This window comes from Pleurodeles waltl, chromosome 5, assembly GCF_031143425.1.
Source record: "Pleurodeles waltl isolate 20211129_DDA chromosome 5, aPleWal1.hap1.20221129, whole genome shotgun sequence".
NCBI classification, from domain to species: domain Eukaryota; kingdom Metazoa; phylum Chordata; class Amphibia; order Caudata; family Salamandridae; genus Pleurodeles; species Pleurodeles waltl.
Window position 1 is genome coordinate 1,736,898,246 of NC_090444.1, and position 22,653 is coordinate 1,736,920,898.

Here is a 22,653-nt window from a genome sequence, read left to right on the forward strand (position 1 = left end):
CTGTCTACAATCACAATAGGCTAGTGTGCAGTGTATTTGAAGTGCAGGTGTCATAGGTGACAGCTTCACCCCCATCTTGCCTTAGGTGGCCCATTTGGCCAACACCCAGTCCCCCTATTGTGTGGCTGTTTTGGAGGAAAACATAAACGCCACCTGCCAACTGCACCTAGTCAGGCTGAAGACACCAAATGGTTAGGGAAACTCCAATATTCTAAAAGCACGATTTACAGAATTGTGACTTAAAGACATTAAAGAGGGCTTTAAATTGCAATTCCTTAAACACAAAACATGACTTTTCTACCTGTTCCAAAACCAAACTTTTTCAGTACCAGAACATTTTGCACTTTCAAGTACATGTCCAACTTTTTAAATACACTACAAGCTGCAATATGGGCTGTTTAGTGCCTACTTTCCTACTCTAAGTGTGACTCTTATGTATTAAAAAGAAAGGTTTTGACCTGGCAAAAAGGCTTATTTTGCCAGGTGGGAATATCAGTTTAGTTTGAAACAGCATACACAGGCTGGAATGGCACACCTGAGACATATTTGTAAAGGGATACTTAGGTGGGTGGCACAATAGGTGCTGCAGGCCATGGTATATGGTACCCCACTTTACTGGGGACTTTTAAATAAATTAAATATGGCAATCATGTGTAAGTGAATTTTACCATGTTTAGAGGAGTGAGCACCTGCACTTTAGCACTAGTTAGCAGTGGTAAAGTGCACAGGGTCTTAGAAGTCAACAAACACAGGTTCAGAAAACAGGATAGGTGAGGGCAAAATGTTTTGTGGGTGACCCTGCAGAGAGGGCCAGATCCAAGAGATGCATACCACATACATTCCTGTACAGAACCTACATGGATCAAAAATGAAAGTAACTACAAGGTCTCCATCCTATTAACTCCTTTTCCTTTTAAGTGGGGTAAGGTGCATCTTAGATTTTAGAGCTGTAGTGTTGCATTCTCTGAATGAGGTAGTCCTGTTGAAGCGGTTTTATGTAAGGGTATTAAATTGATGTTATATGCTTAAAGTACTTGACTTGGGTAAGCTTTGGGTCAGTTGTGTGGTGTTTTCTATTCCCTTCTATATGGGAACCTCCACCTCAGGGGTGGCTAAACTTCCAGACAGGTGGAATGTTATTTGCAATAGTTTTGCGGCCATATATTTAGTCATAGGAGGCTCCGGTCCCACTTTTGAGGGAGTGTAAACTTGTAAGTCTAAACCTAAGAGAATTGGTGAACACCATCCATGTGGCGGTAACAGTAAGTATCCATGTGGTGATAACTCATCATGGCAATGTCCTTTTGTGAAGAGACCCCTTTAGTACTTAAAGCAACAATACCTTTCTCACATTCAGAGTGGTTTCCACTGTAAAAACTAGGAATCATAATACTCCAGTGACAGGGGACTACTCAGCAAGTAACAGCAGTGAACTCCTCACATGTTTTCTTCAGCTGTTTCAAACTAAGAAACAGTTGAAAATCAAGTGTCAGATACAGTGACATCTACATGTGTATTTTAGATACTGAAAGCCACACCTAAATCTACTGTGTCTGCTAGTAAATTCTGTAAAGAAGGTGATCCATCACCCAGTGGCATAAAAAAGGCCCCTCAGCCCCTGAGGTGCGGGAGCCCCGAGCTTCATGGGGCCCCCTCAGCAAAGTACCCTGGTCTGAGAGCTCCTGAATGAGTCCGGAGTGGGCCCCTCCACGTGCTGTGCAGGGGGGCCCGCTCAAGTTTCGTTACGCTACTGCCACCACCATTGGATAGATTGGAATGTACCAGTTTTATACGAAATGGAAGAATATAGTAAATCAAACATCTAGGGCCATATCACATAACGGGAGCATTGGAGACAGTCACAGTTTTGGCCTGACTTCTGTCTTAAGTGGGTGAAGTGTGGTAGCAGTGCTATTTTGCCACTATAAAGAGTGCTAAGAAACTTTCGGAGTAAAAGATGCTTTCGGCTGGAAGTACTGCAGCGTTTTCTGACATATCTAAAGTTAAAAAAACTACACTTAACAAAGTAACATACACGAAACGTAAGACCAACGTAAAATATAGCATACACATCACCACAAAAAAGGTCTAAACAATGCAACTCAAAAACTACAGTACAACAAAACATAAATCACATTGCGCAAAAAGACAACAGCACAGATAGCAAAAGTACACGTCACAAGCACAACAAAATGCCTCACTGCAAATGTGCACCTCCAGCATCCTGTTTTTCTTGTACGTGGTTAAAGTGTTTAGGACAAGCACTACGTAAATAGCGCCAGTCAAAAATGTTTTGAGATCTGGCCCCTAAAGTGACTTCTGGTGGTAAAATAAAAAAATGAAGACATTACAAAATATGTGATTCTTTTAAATGGTATTAGGTTTCCAGTCAGCTAAATAATTATAGTTCTAATGCCATTCTCTAATTTGGTCATTGTCTAAAGATGTCTGACCGTGCACTTAGACCAATGAAGGCAATAGGTGGTTAGTAGGACGTCGCTATGAAAGTAGAGGGTGAGGACCATAAAATTGTGTTTTCTGGATTACCTGTGGTAGGAGTGGATTTCGACATTGTCCGAAGGTATATGATGTGGAGACACGTTAATGATGCTGTACTACTGCAGAGAGGCTGAACATTTACCAAACATTTCTGGACACATTCACTATTTCTGTCAGCAGTTCGATACAACATATGGACATCATTGCACCAAGCCCTTGATCGGGACCCATCTGTTCTCAGACAATCAAAAGGTATTCTACTGGACTTCTGACTAAAAACGCGGTATTGCACTTTCAGTTCATCATGTCTAGGTGAGTAAAACTTCAGCTATACAAAGTAACAATATTCTAACATTATACCTCAGAAATGACAACATGAAAAATATGAGAGGAGCAATAATTTTATTACTGGTCATGGGTTGCGATATGTTTTACCAAAAGGATGTTTGAAAATGTGGATGAAAAAAACAGCAAAACACACATTATTACGTGTGAAAAATAACATTAAAATATTTGGCAATGTTATCAATGAGAAACAATAAGGCTAACAGCCTGAATTAATTTGTTAGACATATTAAGGTTTAATATGTGCACTTTTCAGCTGAGTCAATCAAGTTAGAGAAGTTTTGAACTGTGAAATGGTAAACATATTTCCTTGCTCAAAAGAACATTTCGAAAAGTACTTCTGCAGATTTTCTTCTATGTTTAGATAAACTTTCCTTCAATTCACAAAGGTTTCCAGCAGTATCCTCTTTTTTTTGGAAGAATTCTATTTGTGGATATCCATTCCAAACCGGAGAACAGCAATTGCTCCTGTCCTTAAATGAAGTAAAATCCTTTTTTCTGGGTGTTTAGCCCAGTATACCCAAGTTCCAGCACATGTGATGTGTTTACAAACCTTCTGAAACAATCCCACTGTGGAACACTCATTTCCTACCACTCCGAGATGATTGTATCACATAAAAAATATGTGAGTTAACATTTTTACAACTGTAAATCCATGCTATGTGAATCACACTTGTTAAAAATCTAATTTGCATCTGTAGATTGAGCACAGAAATACATTTGTTAATCGGGTCTCACAAGTTATTGCAAGATATTCTGTACAAGGAGTTACAGATTACTGTTTTCTTTTAAACGAGTAGGGAATAAACTATTTGGGCCATCTCTTGAGTGCATTTAAAGCAGGAACTGCCAGTTAAACCAAACACACACACACACACACACACACACAAATATATATGTACAACAAAATCTTGCAGTCGTATCAATGATTGGCAAAACAGATAATATAATAGACAAATAACATAGGGCCTCATCTCCAATAATTTAATTGTGGGCAGACCTTACGTTTGGTCACTGAGGAGACTACTCTTTCTCTGCCCTGGCCAAACTTCTTTGATGGCCCTGGGACTTAAGGGCTTTTGGACAAATGCCTACATGTCAGCCCATCCAATTGAGATGAGTAGACATATAATATTGTTTTGCTGTTCCTTACCACCAGGCAAAACCACATGGTGGTAAGAAACAGTAAAACCACTCTAATACCCCCCTGCCATGGGAGAAGATTCCCATGGCGAGTGGAACATTACCTTTTTGCTTTTCAGGATCTTCTATTTAAAAAGAAAAAAAGAATCCCATTTGGTGCAGGGCTGCATCCTTCTGACACAGGTCAGGAGCAAACAGTAAAATACGTTATTGTGACAGTTTCCTGCCAATGACTTTATAAATGACCACCTGCTTGGCGGTGGTTTATAAATGAGGTCGCTTGTCTTTCTGCCGTGGTAAACCCACGAGTCGTGCACCTGTATCTAAATCAGGCCTAGAATCACAAACATGAAATAAATCGCCAATCTCTGCTAACAATTGCTTTAAACAACATAATGAATGTCAACAAGAACAAATAAAGCGAGGTACTCAGTGTTGAAGTGATCAAAAAGTGATATTTTTGCAAGTGAAAAAATTCATATACAAATAAGGGGTAATTGGATAAAGCTAATTCAACCAGGACAATTCATAATAGAAATTCCTGAGCTACGTATCAGTAACTAGTGGCCAAATAACCCTTTATGTCCACAGAGCTTCGACCTCCAAAAAAATCAAGAAGTCATCATCTGGACTTTAAGAATTAGAGTCCAAGCACCAAGGCTGATATTAGGAAAAGTATGTTAGCCGGTCACACTAAAATGTTAATGATCCAAGTCAACTGAAAGAACTTGGTGAACAGCTGGGCTAAAATGAAATAGGAGGTGCAACCTTTTTCCACATCCTACAACATCTCCACCAGGAACGATGGTACATTTTGCTAGGCCTGTCGTAGAATATTCCAGAAAATGGAATTCCAAAGGTGTCCAGTCCAGAGTCCCATCATATTATAAAGAGAGTCACCTAGCATTATATTTGAAACCATGGTCTGGATGACAGGTGAGTTTGACCGGCCAGCAATTTACCGTAATTGTCGGCCCCAGTGATTGGACGTTATTGATGTACTGACTATGATCCTTTTTATGCTGCTGAAGCTCTGCTATCAGAAGGCATTATTTCTTGACTAATTCATGATATGTAGCTCATTAACTTCTAATTAGGAATTGTCCCGGTGGATGTCTGCAGTAGACGATTAGCCATTATTTGTAAACACACGTTTTGACACTTCACAAAATATTCCTGGGTGATCACTTGAACACTGAACACCTTGGCTTCATTTGTCCTTGTGTAGATTCATTAAATTGTTTGAAGAAATTATTGGCAGAGATCTGTAATTTAGATCATGTCAATAATGTCATCTCACAGATTATCAGTTTTGAAAATAAATGATAAAAACACATGAGCTTTTGTTGCATGTATATTGGCCCTAACTGTACCCAATATTAAACATCAGCTTTCTTTACATATAAGCACATATACATTGATTACTAAACAGTTATTACGAATTCAAATCTCACAACCCTAAAAACTCTATAAGGTGATCATTTTCCAAATTATTTAATGGAGTTATAAATTCACATCATGTACCAGATTAATATTAACGTTCACAAGTATGTCAAAATCTCCATTTCCTTGATATGTATTTTATGAGTATTTTGAACGTGCATGGTGAAAGTTCTGGACTGGAGTCTCGAAAATGCTTGAATATAGATGTACTAGACATAAACTGGAGCTCGCATTATGGAGACATCATTGGCAAACATACAATTTGATATAATAAGAAGAGGTTGGCACTGTCCTTTAAGGCGATAATGTTTACATACAGAAGGTTCATGAATTAAACAGCGGCGTCTAGAAGGATATTCTTGTTCTGTCTACTTTATTTCAGTAGTACACTTGCACGTAGCTTGGCAACCAGTCCTTACTAAGGAATCGGAAAGGCAGTCCCCTTTTAAGGCTTGACAGTTAATATATTTGTCATGGTATGGACAAGGATTGGCTGAAATAAGAAAAGAGTAAAACAGTGATTAAAGTGAATACTTTAAAAGAAAAACACATAAGTGTCATTGCCACACCTCTTCAAACATCTAGGTGTTTACACCTCATAAAGCGGACATTAATGACACAATACAGGCAGGTGGCTTGCACATTTCTACTTCTACTGGGTTACATAATTCATAGGTGACCACTCAGCGGAATTCAAACTGGAATTGTCCCTATATGATTCCCACGAAGTAAAATGAAGAATACTCCAAGGCTTAGCAATGCCACCTGTGCTTTTCTACCACTCATGCACATTTAGTACATAAATGCATCTATGGCTTGTTAAATAAACTACCACCAAAGGCAGATCCTGCAGGGTTTTGTGTGTCCTACTGAAAAGCAAACACCCTAAACCTAGACATGTACAACAATGTAATGACATCCCATAGTGGTAAATGCACTATGACATCACTTACCATACGGTGAATATTCTTCCAATATCGAAAGTAAAGATTTAAGGGGCCACTTTCAACCCACTGACGATATTGGATACCTATATTAAATCAATACCATCCACCATTGCCTATTCTACTTCACATTTGTTTGATAGCATTTAGACCCCAGGGAGGAACAATATCCATGTATATGGAAGTATATTAACATTTCAATTTCAATAAGCTAATGATCTTCACCTTCAATAGCTTCAGCAGCAACAATGCAAAATAATCTGGGATAAAATCATTTAGAGTTCTACAAAAACAAACACCAATTATAACCACACTGAAGACAACACTGACTTTCTGTGAAGACCAGCATTGCCATGATGATCTTCAGGGCAGACCACAAATTAATATAGTGTAAAGCAGCTGAGCCTCTCAACAGTACAAACATTATGGAAATCAGACCAGATCTGCACAATCAGCCGTAATCAAGTTCACATCCCTAGAATATATTGCATATATCAAAGTGCATAAGACTTTGTATTTCATGGGATAATACATGCATTTCTCATCAACACCTTAAGACAGAAGTCATCTGGTGGTCTTGCAGGTCATTGTGTTACGCTACGCTACACATTGTTCACCCACTGGACTCATTGCTACACATTTCAAACAGCACCATCTATGAGAAGTTATAACTGCCTAGGATGCCTACCTCAGCAAGCACTGGCAACACAAATAGACTCCCTTTAGAAGGGGAGTACCAACCGAATGGCTTTGGCATTGCTTTTTTGTATTGGCACCCAGAATGCATTATTTTACCATTCCATCATGTCTACCAGCCCTGTGTGAATGGTAAAGGTATATTAAAATATTAAAAGAGACAACACGGCAGCTGCAAGTTGCACCATGCACTGTGACACAGACACATTCATGTGTTGCGATGCAAGTGCATACGTGTGCACACAGTAGTCATTTTGGTTACCATTTTAAGATGGCCACTGTGTGTGCATGAGTTGCTATGAATGTGGGTGTATGCATCCCACCTTATGCATGACAATCGGTTGTCCTATTTCTTTACCATCAGACATTGGGCATATGGGAATATTAAACTAAAACATCAAATATAAAGGGAGTGAACCATATAAAGTTGATATGTACAGCAGCATTTTCCACTGCCAGGGTCTCTGGGATTAAAGATAAAAAATAATGTGAGTGTGGCAGATGAAAGAACACTAAAAGGGCTGCATGTTGTGATAATTAAATACAGAGAGCAGTAGGACCAGAGGCCTTCACGTAAAAAAAAATGGAAAAACCTACTTTTTAAGTAGACTACACCCACAAGATGCTGTGTGCAGATACCGAATCAATAAACAACAGTGTCATCCAGTGGCTACAGCCAGCTGAACCACAATAGCCAGTAGCTGTCCAAATCTTTTGTTTTGTATCTGTATGTATGTGCATGTTGTGTGTTTCTGTGGTGTGCACTATGTGAATATATGTACTCTGGGCAGACAGCTGCAACTGTTGGTGGGTGAGGCCTAAAATGTAAGAAAATCAAAATGGAGAGCTTAATATTAACTTGTGCTGCATTTTTAACTAATCTAAACCTTCCTTTGTGCCAGGGTATGTTCTTCTTCTCCCTAAATTAGTCATTTTAATATTTAATTTAAAATGTTGCTCCATCACTTATAACATGACCGTATTTACATCCATGTACTACATCAATAAAACTGAATAAAGCACAGTCTTCAAAAATTATAGCAGTGACCACATTATATATTCATGCTGTTTTGAAATTATAATACATGTGATTCTGAAACGCTGTATAACTGGCAGTCACTCATTTCTTTGTAATGGATGACTTGTAACACAACAAGTCACCAATTATAGAGAAAAGTTGTCAGAACACTGCTATTATAAGATTATTATAGTTGAGTACTGCAGTCACAATGCCCGCTGCCAGAGCCGGCAGCCAAGATGAAAGGTCAGGTCAGGTCAAGGAGCGTAATTAAAGCTGCTGCCTTATGCAGCAAACAGAATGTTGTTTTTCTTTATTTGCTTTATTTCAATAGCTTACAGTGGTAAGCGGGGAGAATATGCTTTGTTTTTGTGCTCCTTAGATATAGAAAAGCTAGAATCTTTCCACATGTCTCTACATGTTCTGAGCTATTGCAACTTTTGTTTTTGTATTGAACTGTTTCTCATATCAGTTTGCAACATATACCCAACAGGTTTTTGATCTGTTTAATTTTGCACTAGGGGTTTTATTTTTATTTTTCATGTTTGTAAACATACTTGCGTTTTCCTATGAGAGAGCGATGCACCAAGGTTTTAAGTGGTTTGTGGGAAAGATGATGGTGTGTCCATGTATTCTATGGGATAACATACTCCCTGGTACACATGATAAGGGTATTAGAAGTCACCTCAGAGTTCCATAACATTATAAAGGAACTCAGCCTTCGGCCTCAGTGACTTGCAAGATCCTTAAACTGTACGACAAGAAATACATTATACCTTACATCACACTGCATTCACCCCAGTCTTCTCCATTTCCCACAGAAAGTTAAACGTGAAACATTGTAAATGGTCATGGCAAAGATGCAGTCAATCAAGAGCGGGGTAGCTGGATTTTGAAGGTGAAAGTGTCCCAACACTGTGTTTGATATAGTATGCTTGAAATAGATTTGTCTACATCTCTCTTCCTAATTTTGAGTAAGGATGCTGTGGTATTGTTGGATACAAAAATATCAAAATGTGATTCCACTTCACATGTTCATAATTGTAGAAGTTCTGCCATTATTGATGCCTTCTGATCTGCTGTCATGAAGAAAACAATATCAAATATAGCAACAATGTACTGCTGTAAGGATTCCACTTGGCCATTGTAGATAACACTTATATTATTGTCAGTAATTTGAATTCTTCCTGATTGACCACATTTGAGGACTGGGACCAGTCTATGGGGGTCATTACGAGTCTGGCGGTCACTAGACCGAGCATCACATTAGAACTCTGGCAGTCAGGCTGCCAGGGAACCAGCAGCTCTGCCAGGATCAGAGAACACAGCAGTCTGGAGGTGGTGGCAGTCCAAATCTGCCGAGGCAGCGCTGCAAGCAGTGATGCCCTGGGGTTTATGACCCCCTTCCGTGCCAGTGGGTTCATGGCGGTAGCACCAACAAAATGCTGGCAGAGTACGAGTGCAGGGGGCACCAGGGGGGCTCAGGCTCTACGAGTCATGACGAGTCTGGCGGTCACTAGACCGAGCATCACATTAGAACTCTGGCAGTGAGGCTGCCAGGGAACCAGCAGCTCTGCCAAGATCAGAGAACATGGCAGTCTGGAGGTGGTGGCAGTCCAAATCTGCAGAGGCAGCGCTGCAAGCAGTGCTGCCCTGGGGTTTATGACCCCCTTCCGTGCCAGTGGGTTCATGGCGGTAGCACCAACAAAATGCTGGCAGAGTACGAGTGCAGGGGGCACCAGGGGGGCTCAGGCTCTTGGCTTGGGCTGTGCAGGGACACCCCCCTGGCCAGCACCATCGTAATGTTCACTGTCTGCTTTAGACAGTGAACATTCCGAGGGTGCTGGTGCACCCTGCTCACTACAGCATTTCCGCCGGCTCGATTATGAACCGGAGGGAATGCTGCAGCCTGTTTCCCCCTAGGCCAGTGGGCGAAAGCTCAGGTTTCCACCTGCTGATCTAGTGGGAAACTCTTAATGGGGCTGGTGGGAGGTACCCTGTGTGGAGGAAACCTCCCCATCAGAAGTTCGGTGGACGATAAAAACTGTCCTCCAAATTCATAATGTCCCCCATGTGTTAAGGATAAAGCTTGATTCTCAAGATACATAAAAAAGCAGACATTTCTCATTAGATCAACTTTGCCCAAGTGATCACATGATTCTATAGTTAACATTACTGCATATTGTGGACTCTTTCTCAATTTCGGTCCTTCTGTGAGCAATCACGATGTCTACTTCCATGTTTAGACTGCACGTGTAACAGATCATTTCATCACATGCAGAGTCAAAGAGAAAGAAATCTATTGCTAAGAGGAATGACACATAAGACAATGAATGACATAAACTTTCAGTGTTTTGAGGGATAAAAGATGGAGAGTTATTGGTAAGTCAAAAGGTCTTACAGAGAGCTACTCTGCAGAGGGTTAAAAATCAATATAACATAAGATTACATCTATTCTACGGGAGGTTGTAAATTGGTAGTACTAACATGGAAACTCCCTGAAATTTTGGAAACATAAGTGAAATTGAATGTGTTAATAGCACCGGAACACTTACTGCATAGCCCAGCATCACAATCTTTTGGACATCTTCCACATGAATCACCTGATTCATATGGCAAACCCATCCTTGTGTATTCATTGCCTCTGAAAATGTGTAAAGGAAAGAAATGAGAAGCGATATAAAACAGAGAAGAAAACACACTTGGATCATTTTGAGCAGGACTGTCTCATATGTAAAACATCATACTATCACAAAAACAATTTCACAAGTTTTCTTTTTTTCATATTGCAAGAAAATGCCCCTTTTTGTGGGGCCACCCTCATTTCTTTTTTTATGAATGTTATTGCTGGTTGTTAGACGCTATACACTTGGGCACTGCTGGTCCAGTGCCTAGGGTATGTACTCTGATCCCTAAAACATGTTGAAATTGGCAAATGTCATATTCGTTTTTTTTTTATTGTGTATAAGTCCATGTATATGGTGTTGAAAAATACCCATGGTATGAAAAGTATAATATCTTGTCTTGGTTGCCATTCACTAGCATAACAATGAAAATATGACTTCAGGCCTTCCACTGAAGCCTGACGGCTGCATTTCAAACCTGTAGAGTGGCCTAAATAACCTGTTTACAGGTAAAATTTTCCCTTTGAATATTAGTAAGTCACCACCTGGTATTATTTTTACCCAGCAAGGAATACATGGTATTTAAAAGTGGGACATGTAGAAAATTAATGATATCATGTCCCTATAGTGCCAAGGCCCTAAAAGTTATTGACACTGTAACTGACCTTGCTAGCCTGTGTAGAAAATCAGAGTATAAATTACAATTGAAATACTTATTTGGGGTATGTTTACTAAGATTTTGTAGCACGTTTGCGTCACAAAAGTGATGCAAATCGATGCAAAATCTTTTTTGTTTCCAATTTACTTCCAGTGCAAAACAAGTTTTTGAAAATCACTTGAAAGTAATGCAAAGTAACGTGCAGCACTTCTTTGCTTTACGTAGCACCAAGGAGGCATTCCATGAGTGACCCATAGGAGTTCCCGTGCAACCACCCAAGGTTTTTTGGAAAACCCTATGTACTAAAAAAACAAGTCGGCAGGTTTTTGCATAAAAAAATAGCTCCCATTTTAAATAGGCACGATACAGAGAAATGTTTTTATTTCTCTTTTTCTTTCCAGCTTTGCATGTGTAGTGCATTGTAGACGTACAAAGTAGGAAAAGTTTTAAAGTTAGTCAAATCATAATATTTTGTACTGGAAGGCTATCCTTCCAGTATAAAATTATGCTGGACTCACACAGACACCCTTGCACTATGGTGCAAAGCTGTGTGTGTGGTGCACGGCAGCATTTTTCCGCCCTGGGGAGAAGGGTGGAAAGAGCCATATCTCTGTAAATGTGTCACTCTTCGGCTCTCTCCTCCTGACACAGTGCAGTGCAGCATTTTAGGCTGCTGCACTTGCCTGCATAAAAATTTAGTAAATCAGGCCCAGGTACTGCATCTAGGTTAAGGTACTGGCTGGAAAAACAATTACACCGCTATTTTTAACAGTTATTAAAATTCAATTCAATCCTTTAGTCAGATTGTAATAAAAGCCTTTCCTTGCCTCAGCTGTCTGGAGGATAATTACTAATAGGCTCCACCAACTCCCAGCCTGTGGTCAGCTAAGGAATAGGTGTGAAATTTCTTCCAGGACTGTACAATAGACTGACCTGAATGGGCAAGAGATGACTTGTCTGATCCGGTTATAATATGTAGAGTTCGAACTGCAGGGTCGATGGACATTCTGTTGACACCATAGTCAAATTCTACCTGGCAGGTCACTTGAAAGAGAGAGCACAGGACACCAGGACAATTATTGTGTGTACCCTGTCTAGTTGCTGAAGGACCTTGCTTTTGTCCTACCATACTGCTGTCATTGGTTTTCCTGTGGATACAGTGACTGCTTCAAATCAGAGTTTAGTGACAGATGTGAGATGGCACTGGTTATTTGCATATGACACATATCCCCTAGCCCTCAGGGCTCAGGTGTAATGTAGATGAAGACTTTCACTATCTTAAAAATGCCCTGGCACTGCATTTTAAGCCTGTTTGCGATAGGGGAAACAGGAACTGCTGCAAAAGTAGGTAGGTCAGGGACTGGTAAGCTTTACTCCACTGGTCAGAGATCGACCAGGAGTGTCTTAGTGTGTCACCTACCCACAGGGTGGTGAACCTGACTGTTGTAAAGTGGATTATTGGTAAGGGCAGGTAAGTACCTACACTTAGCAAAAGGCCACTAACCCCCACTAGGTCCAGTTAGGTTTGAATAAATTAATCCCAGCTCAACTTTTGGTAGCTTGGCAAGGAGAGACATAGCTTAACTTGGGAGACGGGTGTTTAAAGCATTTAAAAATCACAAAACAGTGAATAAGTAGAACAGAAAACACAATCCAACACCAATTTATAAAAATAGATTATATTTTTATATTTAAAATGACACCAAAATGATAAAAATCGGAGAAGGGGAACCGGAAATATGAATGTTCATAGAATTAATGTTTTCTAGTGCATAGAAAGAAAAAGAGCCAATCTGGTCGCACTCGACCGGGACATAGTCAAAATTGAGGCCAACCGTAATGGAGCCCTGCTTAGCTACAGCAAGTGGGAGGCCTAATAAAAAGATTACCTTTGCACTAAGTTTTTTTTCTTGAAGATTTTTCTCACCATGACGAAGTCACCAATCCGATCCGGCCTCCCTGGAGCCCTCTTCCCATACTTGTTGTAGACCTTGGTGAAAAATTCTACATTCGGACTTAGATGATTTTTCAGGACAGACATCTTCATCCGGGCTGTAGTTGAAATTGGATCTGATGTCCCTAGAGCCCTTCTTGGATTCGCTGCGTGGGAAGTCCCGGTCATTTTTTAAAAGTTTGGACTGTGTTATTGTTTTGGAGCTATTTCTCTCTGATGTCGGACGACCCTCCACAGCAAGCCAATTTTGAGTCAATGTCTTCAGATTGCCTTTCCAGGAGCCCCTGGTGAAATCCTGGAAGTCTGGAGATCTGGAGCTTTTCAGCAGGACGAACCTACAGGTCAGACTGGGTCACTGTTGAGGTATGACTCATGATGTCTGTCCATTTATGGAGCTTTTTTCCAAACTTTCTCCAAACTTCTGGATCTTCTTCCAGAATGTTTTAGAGGATCCATTAGGAGTCCACAACTAACCCCCTTGTTCTAGAAGCTCTGTGTTGCTCTTTGAGGGTTAGGACTCCAACTCCCAAAAATGACCACTAGCCACTGGTCAGCTGATCAGTTTCTTCTGATTTTGATGGAGGGGACTCTGCCAGCTATTTTCTATCTGTAGGGAACAGGGAGTCCCTTCTTGAGCCAGTTGAAGACAGGCAAAGTTCTTTTGGTGGTGAAGCCAAGTGTGCAGCTGGTGCAGTCCTTTGGAGTGCACTGTCCAGGTGCAGTTCAGGGGTCCGGCAGAGCAGTCCTTCTTCTTCTGTCATTCTTCCTTGTAGGGATCTGAGGTGAGGGTGCAGCTCTGCTATATTTATCCTTGCTCTTGGGGTGGAAAGTGACGGGGGCAACTGTCCAATCAGAGGCAGGTCACCACGCTCTTGGATGACAACTTCCTGGGAAGTGGGGCAAAAATCAATCCCAGGGAGCAACATTCCTTAAACATCCTGCCAAGTGGTGCCCTATCCAGTCCCTGGGCCCTTCAAAGGAGAAGCTGGAAGAACAAGGTTTGAAATCCACACACAGGAACCCGTGGGGGGGAAATTTGACGCACCAACTGCACTTCGGCTGCAAAAATGACGCAGCACTCGCTTCGCTGCTGAAATTGCCTGCATCGCAGCTGGGAAAGTGATGCATCACCAGCATTGCGGCTGGAGAAACAACGCCACACCCACTTGCGGCTGCTGAGAACGATGCAAACACCACGAAGCATGGTTTTCCATCACTGTGCAGCTGGATTTCTCATGCAACATCGCTAGGCATCAAAATCATTGTGAACCTGCATAGATCTGAGGTGCCCCAGCCAGAAATCGATGCATCGCTCTCTTGCAGGAGAGAAAAGTGACGGATCACCTACCCAACTGGAGAAGAAATGACGCACGGCCTCACTTGGGACTCATCACTGACTTTTCCGACACATTCTTGCCAGTACAGCTTTATTTGTGAAGCAAACCAGGTACTTTGTGTAAAAACAACATTTCCATTGTTTTCTATGGAGTAAGACTCTTTTTATTTTGAAAATTCATGTCTATTGTATTTGTTGGATTTATGTTGTTTTTGTCTTGTTTGATTTAGATAAATATTGGCTATGTTTTCACTGTATTACTATGTGTTAGTACACATACTTTACACATTGCCTTTGAGATAAGCCTGACTGCTTGTGCCAAGCTACCAAGGGGGTGAGCACTGGTTATTCTAAGTGTGTATCTCCATTGCCCTGAGTAGAGTGAGGGTCCCTGCTTGTACAGAGTGCAAACTGTCTGCCAAACAGAGATCCCGTTTTTAACAACAGGGTTTGGGATAGAACAATTGATCATCCGTGTTAGGGGCGTAAGCAATGAGTATGCTAATTTCTCTCCCATCCAAGGTGCCATAAAGATGGAGGTATCTACCTTTAATGTGTGACTTGGAGTAATTAAACTTGAAGGGCACCTCGGGTGTGACACAAGTGTAACACCCCTCTAGCATAAGGGGACTGTGTAAAAGAGTGGAGTTGGCTACACAATTACTTTGCCAGTTGAATGACCTCCGGGTCAGTGAGGTGGGTCTCCTGTATGCAGACAATGTTGATTTTATGGTGTTACAAGAAGGAGAACACACTATAACTTTTTGTATGTGCACTGAGGCCTCTGACATTCCAAGTTAGTAGTTTATATTGCATATTCTTATATGTACTGTGTAGTGTGGGTAAACAATGAAGCTTGTACTTCCCTGCCCACTCCAGAGAAAGGACTCTAAATGCCATGGGCATCTTCTCTCATCACAATGCATGCAGTCCGAAGTCATGTTTCAAAGTGGTATGGATATCTGCATGTTAAAGAAACCCCTATCTTCATACCTCTTGTAAACACTACTTAAACATGGATCAAAGGTGTCTGCCCTACAGTTATGATCGGTCTTCTACAAATCACAAGGCTTGAACAACTGAAGGCCCCCTCCCCACTATATAGGAACTAATGACATAGGATGTCTGCGAACTAAGATTTGATATGACTCCACTCCTAACTCCTAGGGAATCTGAGCTTAAGGGAGAAGAAACACTCTCATCAGCTGCCCTGGCTAATATGGAGCCCAACTAAGCCCAGGAAGAGGCCATATATATGCCTGGAGCTGCCCATCAAAGAAAAAGGGAGAAAACCCTCCATAAGACTATGGGGGTTATTCTAACTTTGGAGGAGGTGTTAATCCGTCCCAAAAGTGACGGAAAAGTGCCGAATTTACCACCAGCCGTATTACGAGTCCATTATATCCTATGGAACTCGTAATACGGCTGGTGGTATATCCGTCACTTTACCGTCACTTTTGGGACGGATTAACACTCCTCCAAAGTTAGAATAACCCCCTATGTAATATGGTGTAGGATGTAGAATTGCCATCCATTACCCACAAAGAAAGTGGGAAACCCTCCCCACATAAATGTCAACCACACAGCCCTGTTGTATCCTGTTACCAGTCTTGGTCCAGTCCGAAGGCACCCATATATGAGTGCTTCACTGAGCCTGCATTCTCAGCATGCCATTATCGCCAATTTCTGTCCTCCAGAATCCACCCTGCTCCGCAGTCTGCTGCAGCATGGCTAGCACGATTGGTGTAATGTTGAGGGTCTCAAGAACCTTATCTACGGGCCCTAATGTGATCAATCACCTGCAGCCAGTCCCTGAACTGTTCAGGTGTTGGCGGAGAGGTGAGAGAAGGATCTTCTTCCGGCGGTGGTATGGCAAATGCGGGAGAGGATGAGGCTGGCGGAGCGGAGCTGGAGGACCGGGGTGTGGAAGGTGAGTCTGTCATTGAGGTAGGCAAGACCTGTGTTGTGGAGGGCTTTGTGTTCTTGGGTGAGTAGTTTGAAGGTAATCCTCTTCGATACGGGTAGCCAGTGTAGGTTTCTGAGGTGGGCAGAGATGTGGTTGCGGCGTGGGACGTTGAGGATGAGTCGGGCGGAGGCATTTTGAAATACGTTGCATTTTCGTTTGTAGTTTGGTCGTGGTTCCTGCATTGAGTGCGTTGCCGAAGTCTAGTCAGCTGCTGACTAGGGCGTGGGTGACTGTCTTTCTGGTTTCGACGGGAATCCACTTGAAGATCTTGCAGAGCAAGCTCAGGGTGTTGTAACAGGAAGAGAAGACTGCGTTGACCTGCTGAGTCATGCTGAGTCCAGGATGATTCCCAGGTTCCGTACTTGGGTGGTGGGGTGGGGGCTGCTCCAAGGGAGGTAGGCCACCAGGAGTCATTCCAGGCGGAGGGGTTGCTGCCGAGGATGAGAATGTCTGTTTTGTCTGTGTTTAGCTTGAGGCAGCTTGATTCCATCCAGTTGGCGATGGCGTAAAGTCCATTGTGGAATTTGTTTCTTGGGGTTGTGAGGTCTTTCGTTATGGAGATGATCATCTGGGTGTCGTCTGCGTAGGATATTATGTTGATGTGGTGGGATCGTGCGATGCTGGTGAGATGAGCCATGTAAATGTTAAAAAGTGTTGGGCTGAGCGAGGATCCCTGGGGACGCCACAGATGGTTTTGGAGGATTCAGACAGGTAGGGCAGAAGGCGGAGTCTCTGGGTTTTGCCAGAGAGGAAAGAAGAGATCCAGTCGAGGGCCTTGCCACAGATCCCGGCATTGTGGAGGCATGTTCGAAGGGTGTGGTGACAGATGGTGTCGAAGGTTGCGGAGAGGTCCAGGAGGATGAGCGCTGCGGTTTCGCCTTGGTCGAGCATGGTCCTGATGTCATCTGTGGCAGCAATTAGTGCGGTCTACGTGCTGTGGTTCGTTCAAAATCCAGATTGGGAGGTATCAGGCGCTTTGCTGTCTTCCGGGAAGCGGATAGTTGGCTGTTCACGATTTTTTCAATGACCTTCGCTGGGAAGGGGAGGAGGGAGATGGGCCGGTAGTTTTTGGGGTCATCTGGGTCCGCTTTGGGATTCTTCAACAGGGTGTTGACGTTGGCGTGTTTCCATCTCTCCGGGAAGGTGGCTGTCTCGAAGGAGCTGTTGATGATGGCGCAGAGGTGGGGGGCGATGATGTCACTGGCTCTGTTGAAGATCTGTTGTGGACAGGGGTCTGAGGGGGAGCCGGAGTGGATGGAGGCCATGGTGTTGATGGTGTCTTCATTGTTGACGTGGGTCCAGGAGCATAGAGGGTGGGTATTGGTTGATGCGTTGGGTTCGTGGTTGTCTGTGGTTGGCTGGTGGGTCTGGGGTTTGAAGCTGTTGTGGATGACTTAGATCTTTAGACGGAAGTGAGTGGTGAGGGAGTTGCAGAGCTCCTGTGATGGTGAGGGTTCGTGGGAGCAGGGCCTGAGGTTGGAGAGTTCTTTGATGATGCCGAAGAGCTCTTTGTAGTTGTGGGCGTTGGTGTCTATGCGGCTTTTGTAGTAGGTTCTTTTGGTAGTGCGGATCAGCTCGTGATGTTTGCGGATGGCAGTCTTGAGGGCGATGTGGTTGGATTCGGTGGGTGCAAGGCACCAGGTCTTCTCCATTCCTCGACATTCCCGTTTGGAGGCCTTGAGTCGGGGGTGAACCAGCTGGCCTTGGGTCTGTGGTGGATGTCTGAGGGTTGTTTGAGTGGTGCGAGGGTGTTGGCGCAGTCTTCTATCCATTGATGCAGATAGGTGGCGGCTGTGTTGTGGTCCTGGGTCCTGGGGGGAGGTGCCTGGGCGAGGGTGGAGCTCAGCTGTTCTGTCGAGATTCTGTTCCAATAGCGACGGGGGTTGAGTGGTGAGGTGGTGAGTGACCAGCTTCTGGAAGGAGAAATGGATGCAGCGATGGTCGGTCCAGTGGAGTTCGGTGGTGTGGCTGAAGGAGACGTGGTTGCTGGCTGAGAAGATGGGGTTGAGTGTGTGTCCTGCGGTGTGGGTGGGTGACGTGACGGGTTGCTTGAGGCCGAGGTTGGCGAGGTTGTCGATTAGGTTGGTGGTGTTGATATCATTGTTGTTTTCTAGGTGGAAGTTCAGGACATCGAGGAGGATGTAGTCCGTTGAGGCGAGGGCTTGGGTGCTGATGGTGTCGCCGACGTTGTCGCAGAACTGAGGTCAGGAGCCTGGGGGTCTGTAGACCAGTGTTCCTCTGAGGGTGGTGTTGGCGTTGATGTGGATTTTGAAATGGAGGTGCTCGGCGGAGTTGATGGTGTTGTGGGAGCTGGTGGAGACTCTGATGGTGTTTTTCTGGACTTTGGCGATTCCTGCTCCTGGTTTGTGCTGCGGTCTCTTCTGGTGATCCTGTAGCCTTCCGGTATGGCTATGGCGATGTCTGGTTCCGAGGCCAAATTAATCCAGGTTTCGGTGAGAAATGTGAAATCAGGCATTGATGAGGTCAGTAGGTCCCAGAGTTCGATTGCGTGTTTGTGGACGGAGAGGGTGTTGAGCAGAATGCAGCTGAGGTGGTTGTCTGTAGCTTTGTGTTGTAGCTTGGAGGTTAGGTTGCAGGTGAAGTTGCAGTCTTTGCAGGAGAAGGGTCCTTTGGTGTGCTTCGGAGTGGACAGGAAGCAGATGGAGGAGCGTCCTGGATTTAGGGCGTGGAGGTCATTAGCTGTGTAGTGGTGATTGGTGGTGGGGGGGTGTGGGCCAGGGGGACTGGCGCTGGGCGCGGTCTTGGCATGGACGGGCGCAGACGGGCTTGCCTTTGGCGTGCCTTCGGTGCGCCAGCGGCGCGCATCCGCTTCGCGTCCGTGCCACGGCTGCCATAAGAGGGAACGTGGGAGGGAGTGGCAGCTGGGAGGAGGGAGGGGATCAGCATTTGGGAGAGCGGGGGCGGGGCCACAGGGCTCATCGGCTGGGGGTGAGCAAAACAAAACCAGACAATGGAGGAAAAAAAGAATGGCACCTGGAGTAGAGGTGGCAGAGGCGGCGGTGTAGGGAGCGACCTGCCTGACAGAATCAGGGTCAAGGGTCTCTCTTTTCACTGCACCGCAGCTGCCCTAAGAGGGGAGGTGGGAGGGAGTGGCAGCTGGTAGGGGATAGGCAAATGGGAGAGCGGGGGGGGCCACAGGGCTCAGCGTTGGGAAAGAAGGTGAACCGAAGTGGAGGGAGGGGGCCGGGACGCAGGGACGCAGCAGCTGGGGGTGAGCAAAACAAAACCAGAGAACAGAGGGAAAAAAAGAATGGCACCTGGAGTAGAGGCGGCAGAGGCGGCGGTGTAGAGAGTGACCTGCCTGCCAGAATATCTGTTTCCAAGGGGCAATCTGGCACGTCCTGCAGAGTGAATTTGCCGGGGTACAGGAAAATTGGTCCATTTTTGTCTGTTGTGCCATTCGTGCCCCTTTTCACAATTGCACCCTTCATATCCACAAGGAGGGTTGCTGAGAAAGAATATTCTAGTAGGAGAAGAGCTACTTGGGGGTTGAAGGTCATAGGGTCATAGGGGGTCAGTGTGATTTCTGCTATATTGCACCTAGTGTTGAGAATTGCAGCCCCCTCAGGTGTCTCAGTTATAGCTGGCTCCTCTGTGTCAATGCAGCTGTCCCTGCTTGGTCACTTCAACCACAGCTCCCAGCAGAAACAGCCAATTGAAGCCATTGCAGGCCCCACCATGCCCCACCATGCCCCACAACCAAGTGCTAGTCCCTCTTTGGCTGGCCCACACATCTGGATAATGACGCCTCCACCTTTTTCCTCCAAAAAAATTGAGGAAGCTCCTGCACCTTCGGTTGGGCCCAGAGTTTCCTTATGGTGACGGCCTCAGCTAGCAGCAATAGTTTGGGCCTTATATGTACCACAGGAGTCACCAGACTTCCTCATGCTGTGGGACGGTTTCCTCTTCTCACCCCCAGCAGGGGAACAGCCAATCTATATTATTAGGGGCACCCCAAACACACACTGGGACCAAGATATGTCATTCAAGAAGGCCTGGGTGCAGAGCCCCCTGGGTATGCAGGTCACCTGGATGTGTAGGTGGGCCTCCCAGACGTAGCTTTTTCTGAAGTTGCCAGAATCCTTCAAGTGCTCCACAGGCTGCCCAAGGGGCAATGTCAATACCCCAAATGATAGACAATCTCTGGGCTTGTCTGCACCAACTTGCAGTAACAAAGAGTCAGAAAAGACACTCCACAAGCACTGGGAGCAGGTGTAGGGCAATGTTGACTCCAAAAGCCAGGTAGCTCCTGACTCCCTAGGCAGGATGCTGCAAGATACTGGGCATAGCCACAGAGCTTGGGACTGTTACGTCCTGTTGGCCATGTTGCTTTGCCACACTCCTGCCTCAATGGCCAACTTAGCTTCTTCTTTAGGAACCACAACCAATTCACCTCTAACAATTAAATTATAACAGCAAAAAATCTGTCAAAATATGCATTTATTTTTCTCAGATGATGACTCTGTATGTCAATTTGCCATATGCACCCAAAGAGTGAACGTTTTTTGCATTTAAGTTCAATGAAGGTGCTCTATAGGTAGTCTAACCAGGCTTTGTGCTTCTGTGAGGGAATGCTTTTCTATGAATTAGAACTTTTTATAGCAAGCCATTTTCAAAATATATTTAAACTGTGTAGCTTTGCTGGATCAGCTTCATATCAATTTGTCAATGGAACCTGTGAATGATGATGAGAAGATTTTGTGCACTTTGTTTCTGACTCAAATTACTTTGAGAAAGATCATATGATCTGCTGTGTTGGACAGATAGTGTAAACGGAGTCTTTGAACGTTCCTTACCAAAATAAACAACAAGGAAGTTTATTTATAATAGGGGCATAGTGCGACGGGGCTGTCCATGAGGGCCCCAGGCACCCCGTCTCCACCTGCCTTGCTGGAACCGCCATGCAAAAGCTGGCAGACACTGGAGTTGTAATCCCCAGGGCTGCTGCTTGCAGTGCTGCCCTGGTGGATTAAGACCGCCGGCACTACCCGGTCATCGGCCGGCGAAAAAGTGGTAGTGCCGGCAGTCGGACCGTGGCACTTTCGCCACAGTTGAAATGTGGCTGTTGGACCGACACAACATATTCAGGGCCTACGTCCAAAGCTGGTTTATGTGTCTGACCAGCGCTTCATTATGGTTAGCATTTAACTTGTACCTTGGTACTGGAAAAGAACAACCAGACACTGCACTTCCTGTTAAATGCTTTTTGGTGCTATTTTTATATTGACATTTTAACAATTTACAATTCCAGTTTCCCTCATTCGATTTTAGTTATTTTGGTGGTATTATATTAATTAAAATGTACTATATTTTTCTATGTTGATTTGGTAGTTTTCTTTAGTTGCATTTTGACCCTATTATTGTTTTGGTAACGCATACATACTTTACACATTGCCTCTAATATAAGCCTGACTGCTCTGTGACACACCTATCAGGTAGCTGAGTTCAGGTTAACTTAGTGACTTTAAGGTTTCACCCTGACAAGGGTTGTGGTTATTAATTGAGGTGCATACTCACCATGACTACCTCAATATTTTACACTGCATAAATGAATTGTGTTCTCTGCTTCCTAGGGCATATGTTTTGGTATTTCTAAATAGGGGTTGAGCCAGAGGAAGGAGGTAGAGCTACTGGAACAGATGAGAAGTCAAACTTTCTGAAGTAGTGTTCCTTGATGACGTTAGTTTTCAATTTCTTCCTGAACTGCAGGAGGATTGGTGCTGTTCTGATGTTTGAGATGATGTTGTTCCAGATTCTCTGAAAGTATGCTGAGAAGGATTACATTCTTATTTTCTCCTTCCTACAATGTTTAATTTCCAATACGTTGCACTTGGAATTTGCATCTGGCATTGACCTCCAATTATTTGTTTGTATAGGGTCCTGTAAGTGATGTAGCTGATCCAGGTTTGTAAGGCAACTCAGTGCAGATTCACAGTAGTGATGTGGTCAGATTTCTTCAGACCCTTAATGAGTCATGTTGCTGCACAAAGGATGCTTTGTAGGGGA

General features: G+C 43.9%; 1 protein-coding gene across 1 annotated transcript in view; it reads right to left on the reverse strand.

Annotated features, from left to right (window-relative positions):
* Nucleotides 1-2,884: 2,884 nt before the first annotated feature.
* LOC138296726 (cysteine-rich venom protein-like) overlaps nt 2,885-22,653 on the reverse strand; it is a 249,427-nt gene continuing 229,658 nt past the window's right edge. Inside the window, exons 7-8 of the mRNA XM_069236128.1 lie at nt 10,644-10,732; nt 2,885-5,923 (exon numbers count right to left, since the gene is read on the reverse strand). Of these exons, the coding sequence (XP_069092229.1) occupies nt 5,799-5,923; nt 10,644-10,732 (214 nt within the window). The 3' untranslated portion in view covers nt 2,885-5,798. The remainder of the gene's footprint in view (nt 5,924-10,643; nt 10,733-22,653) is intronic.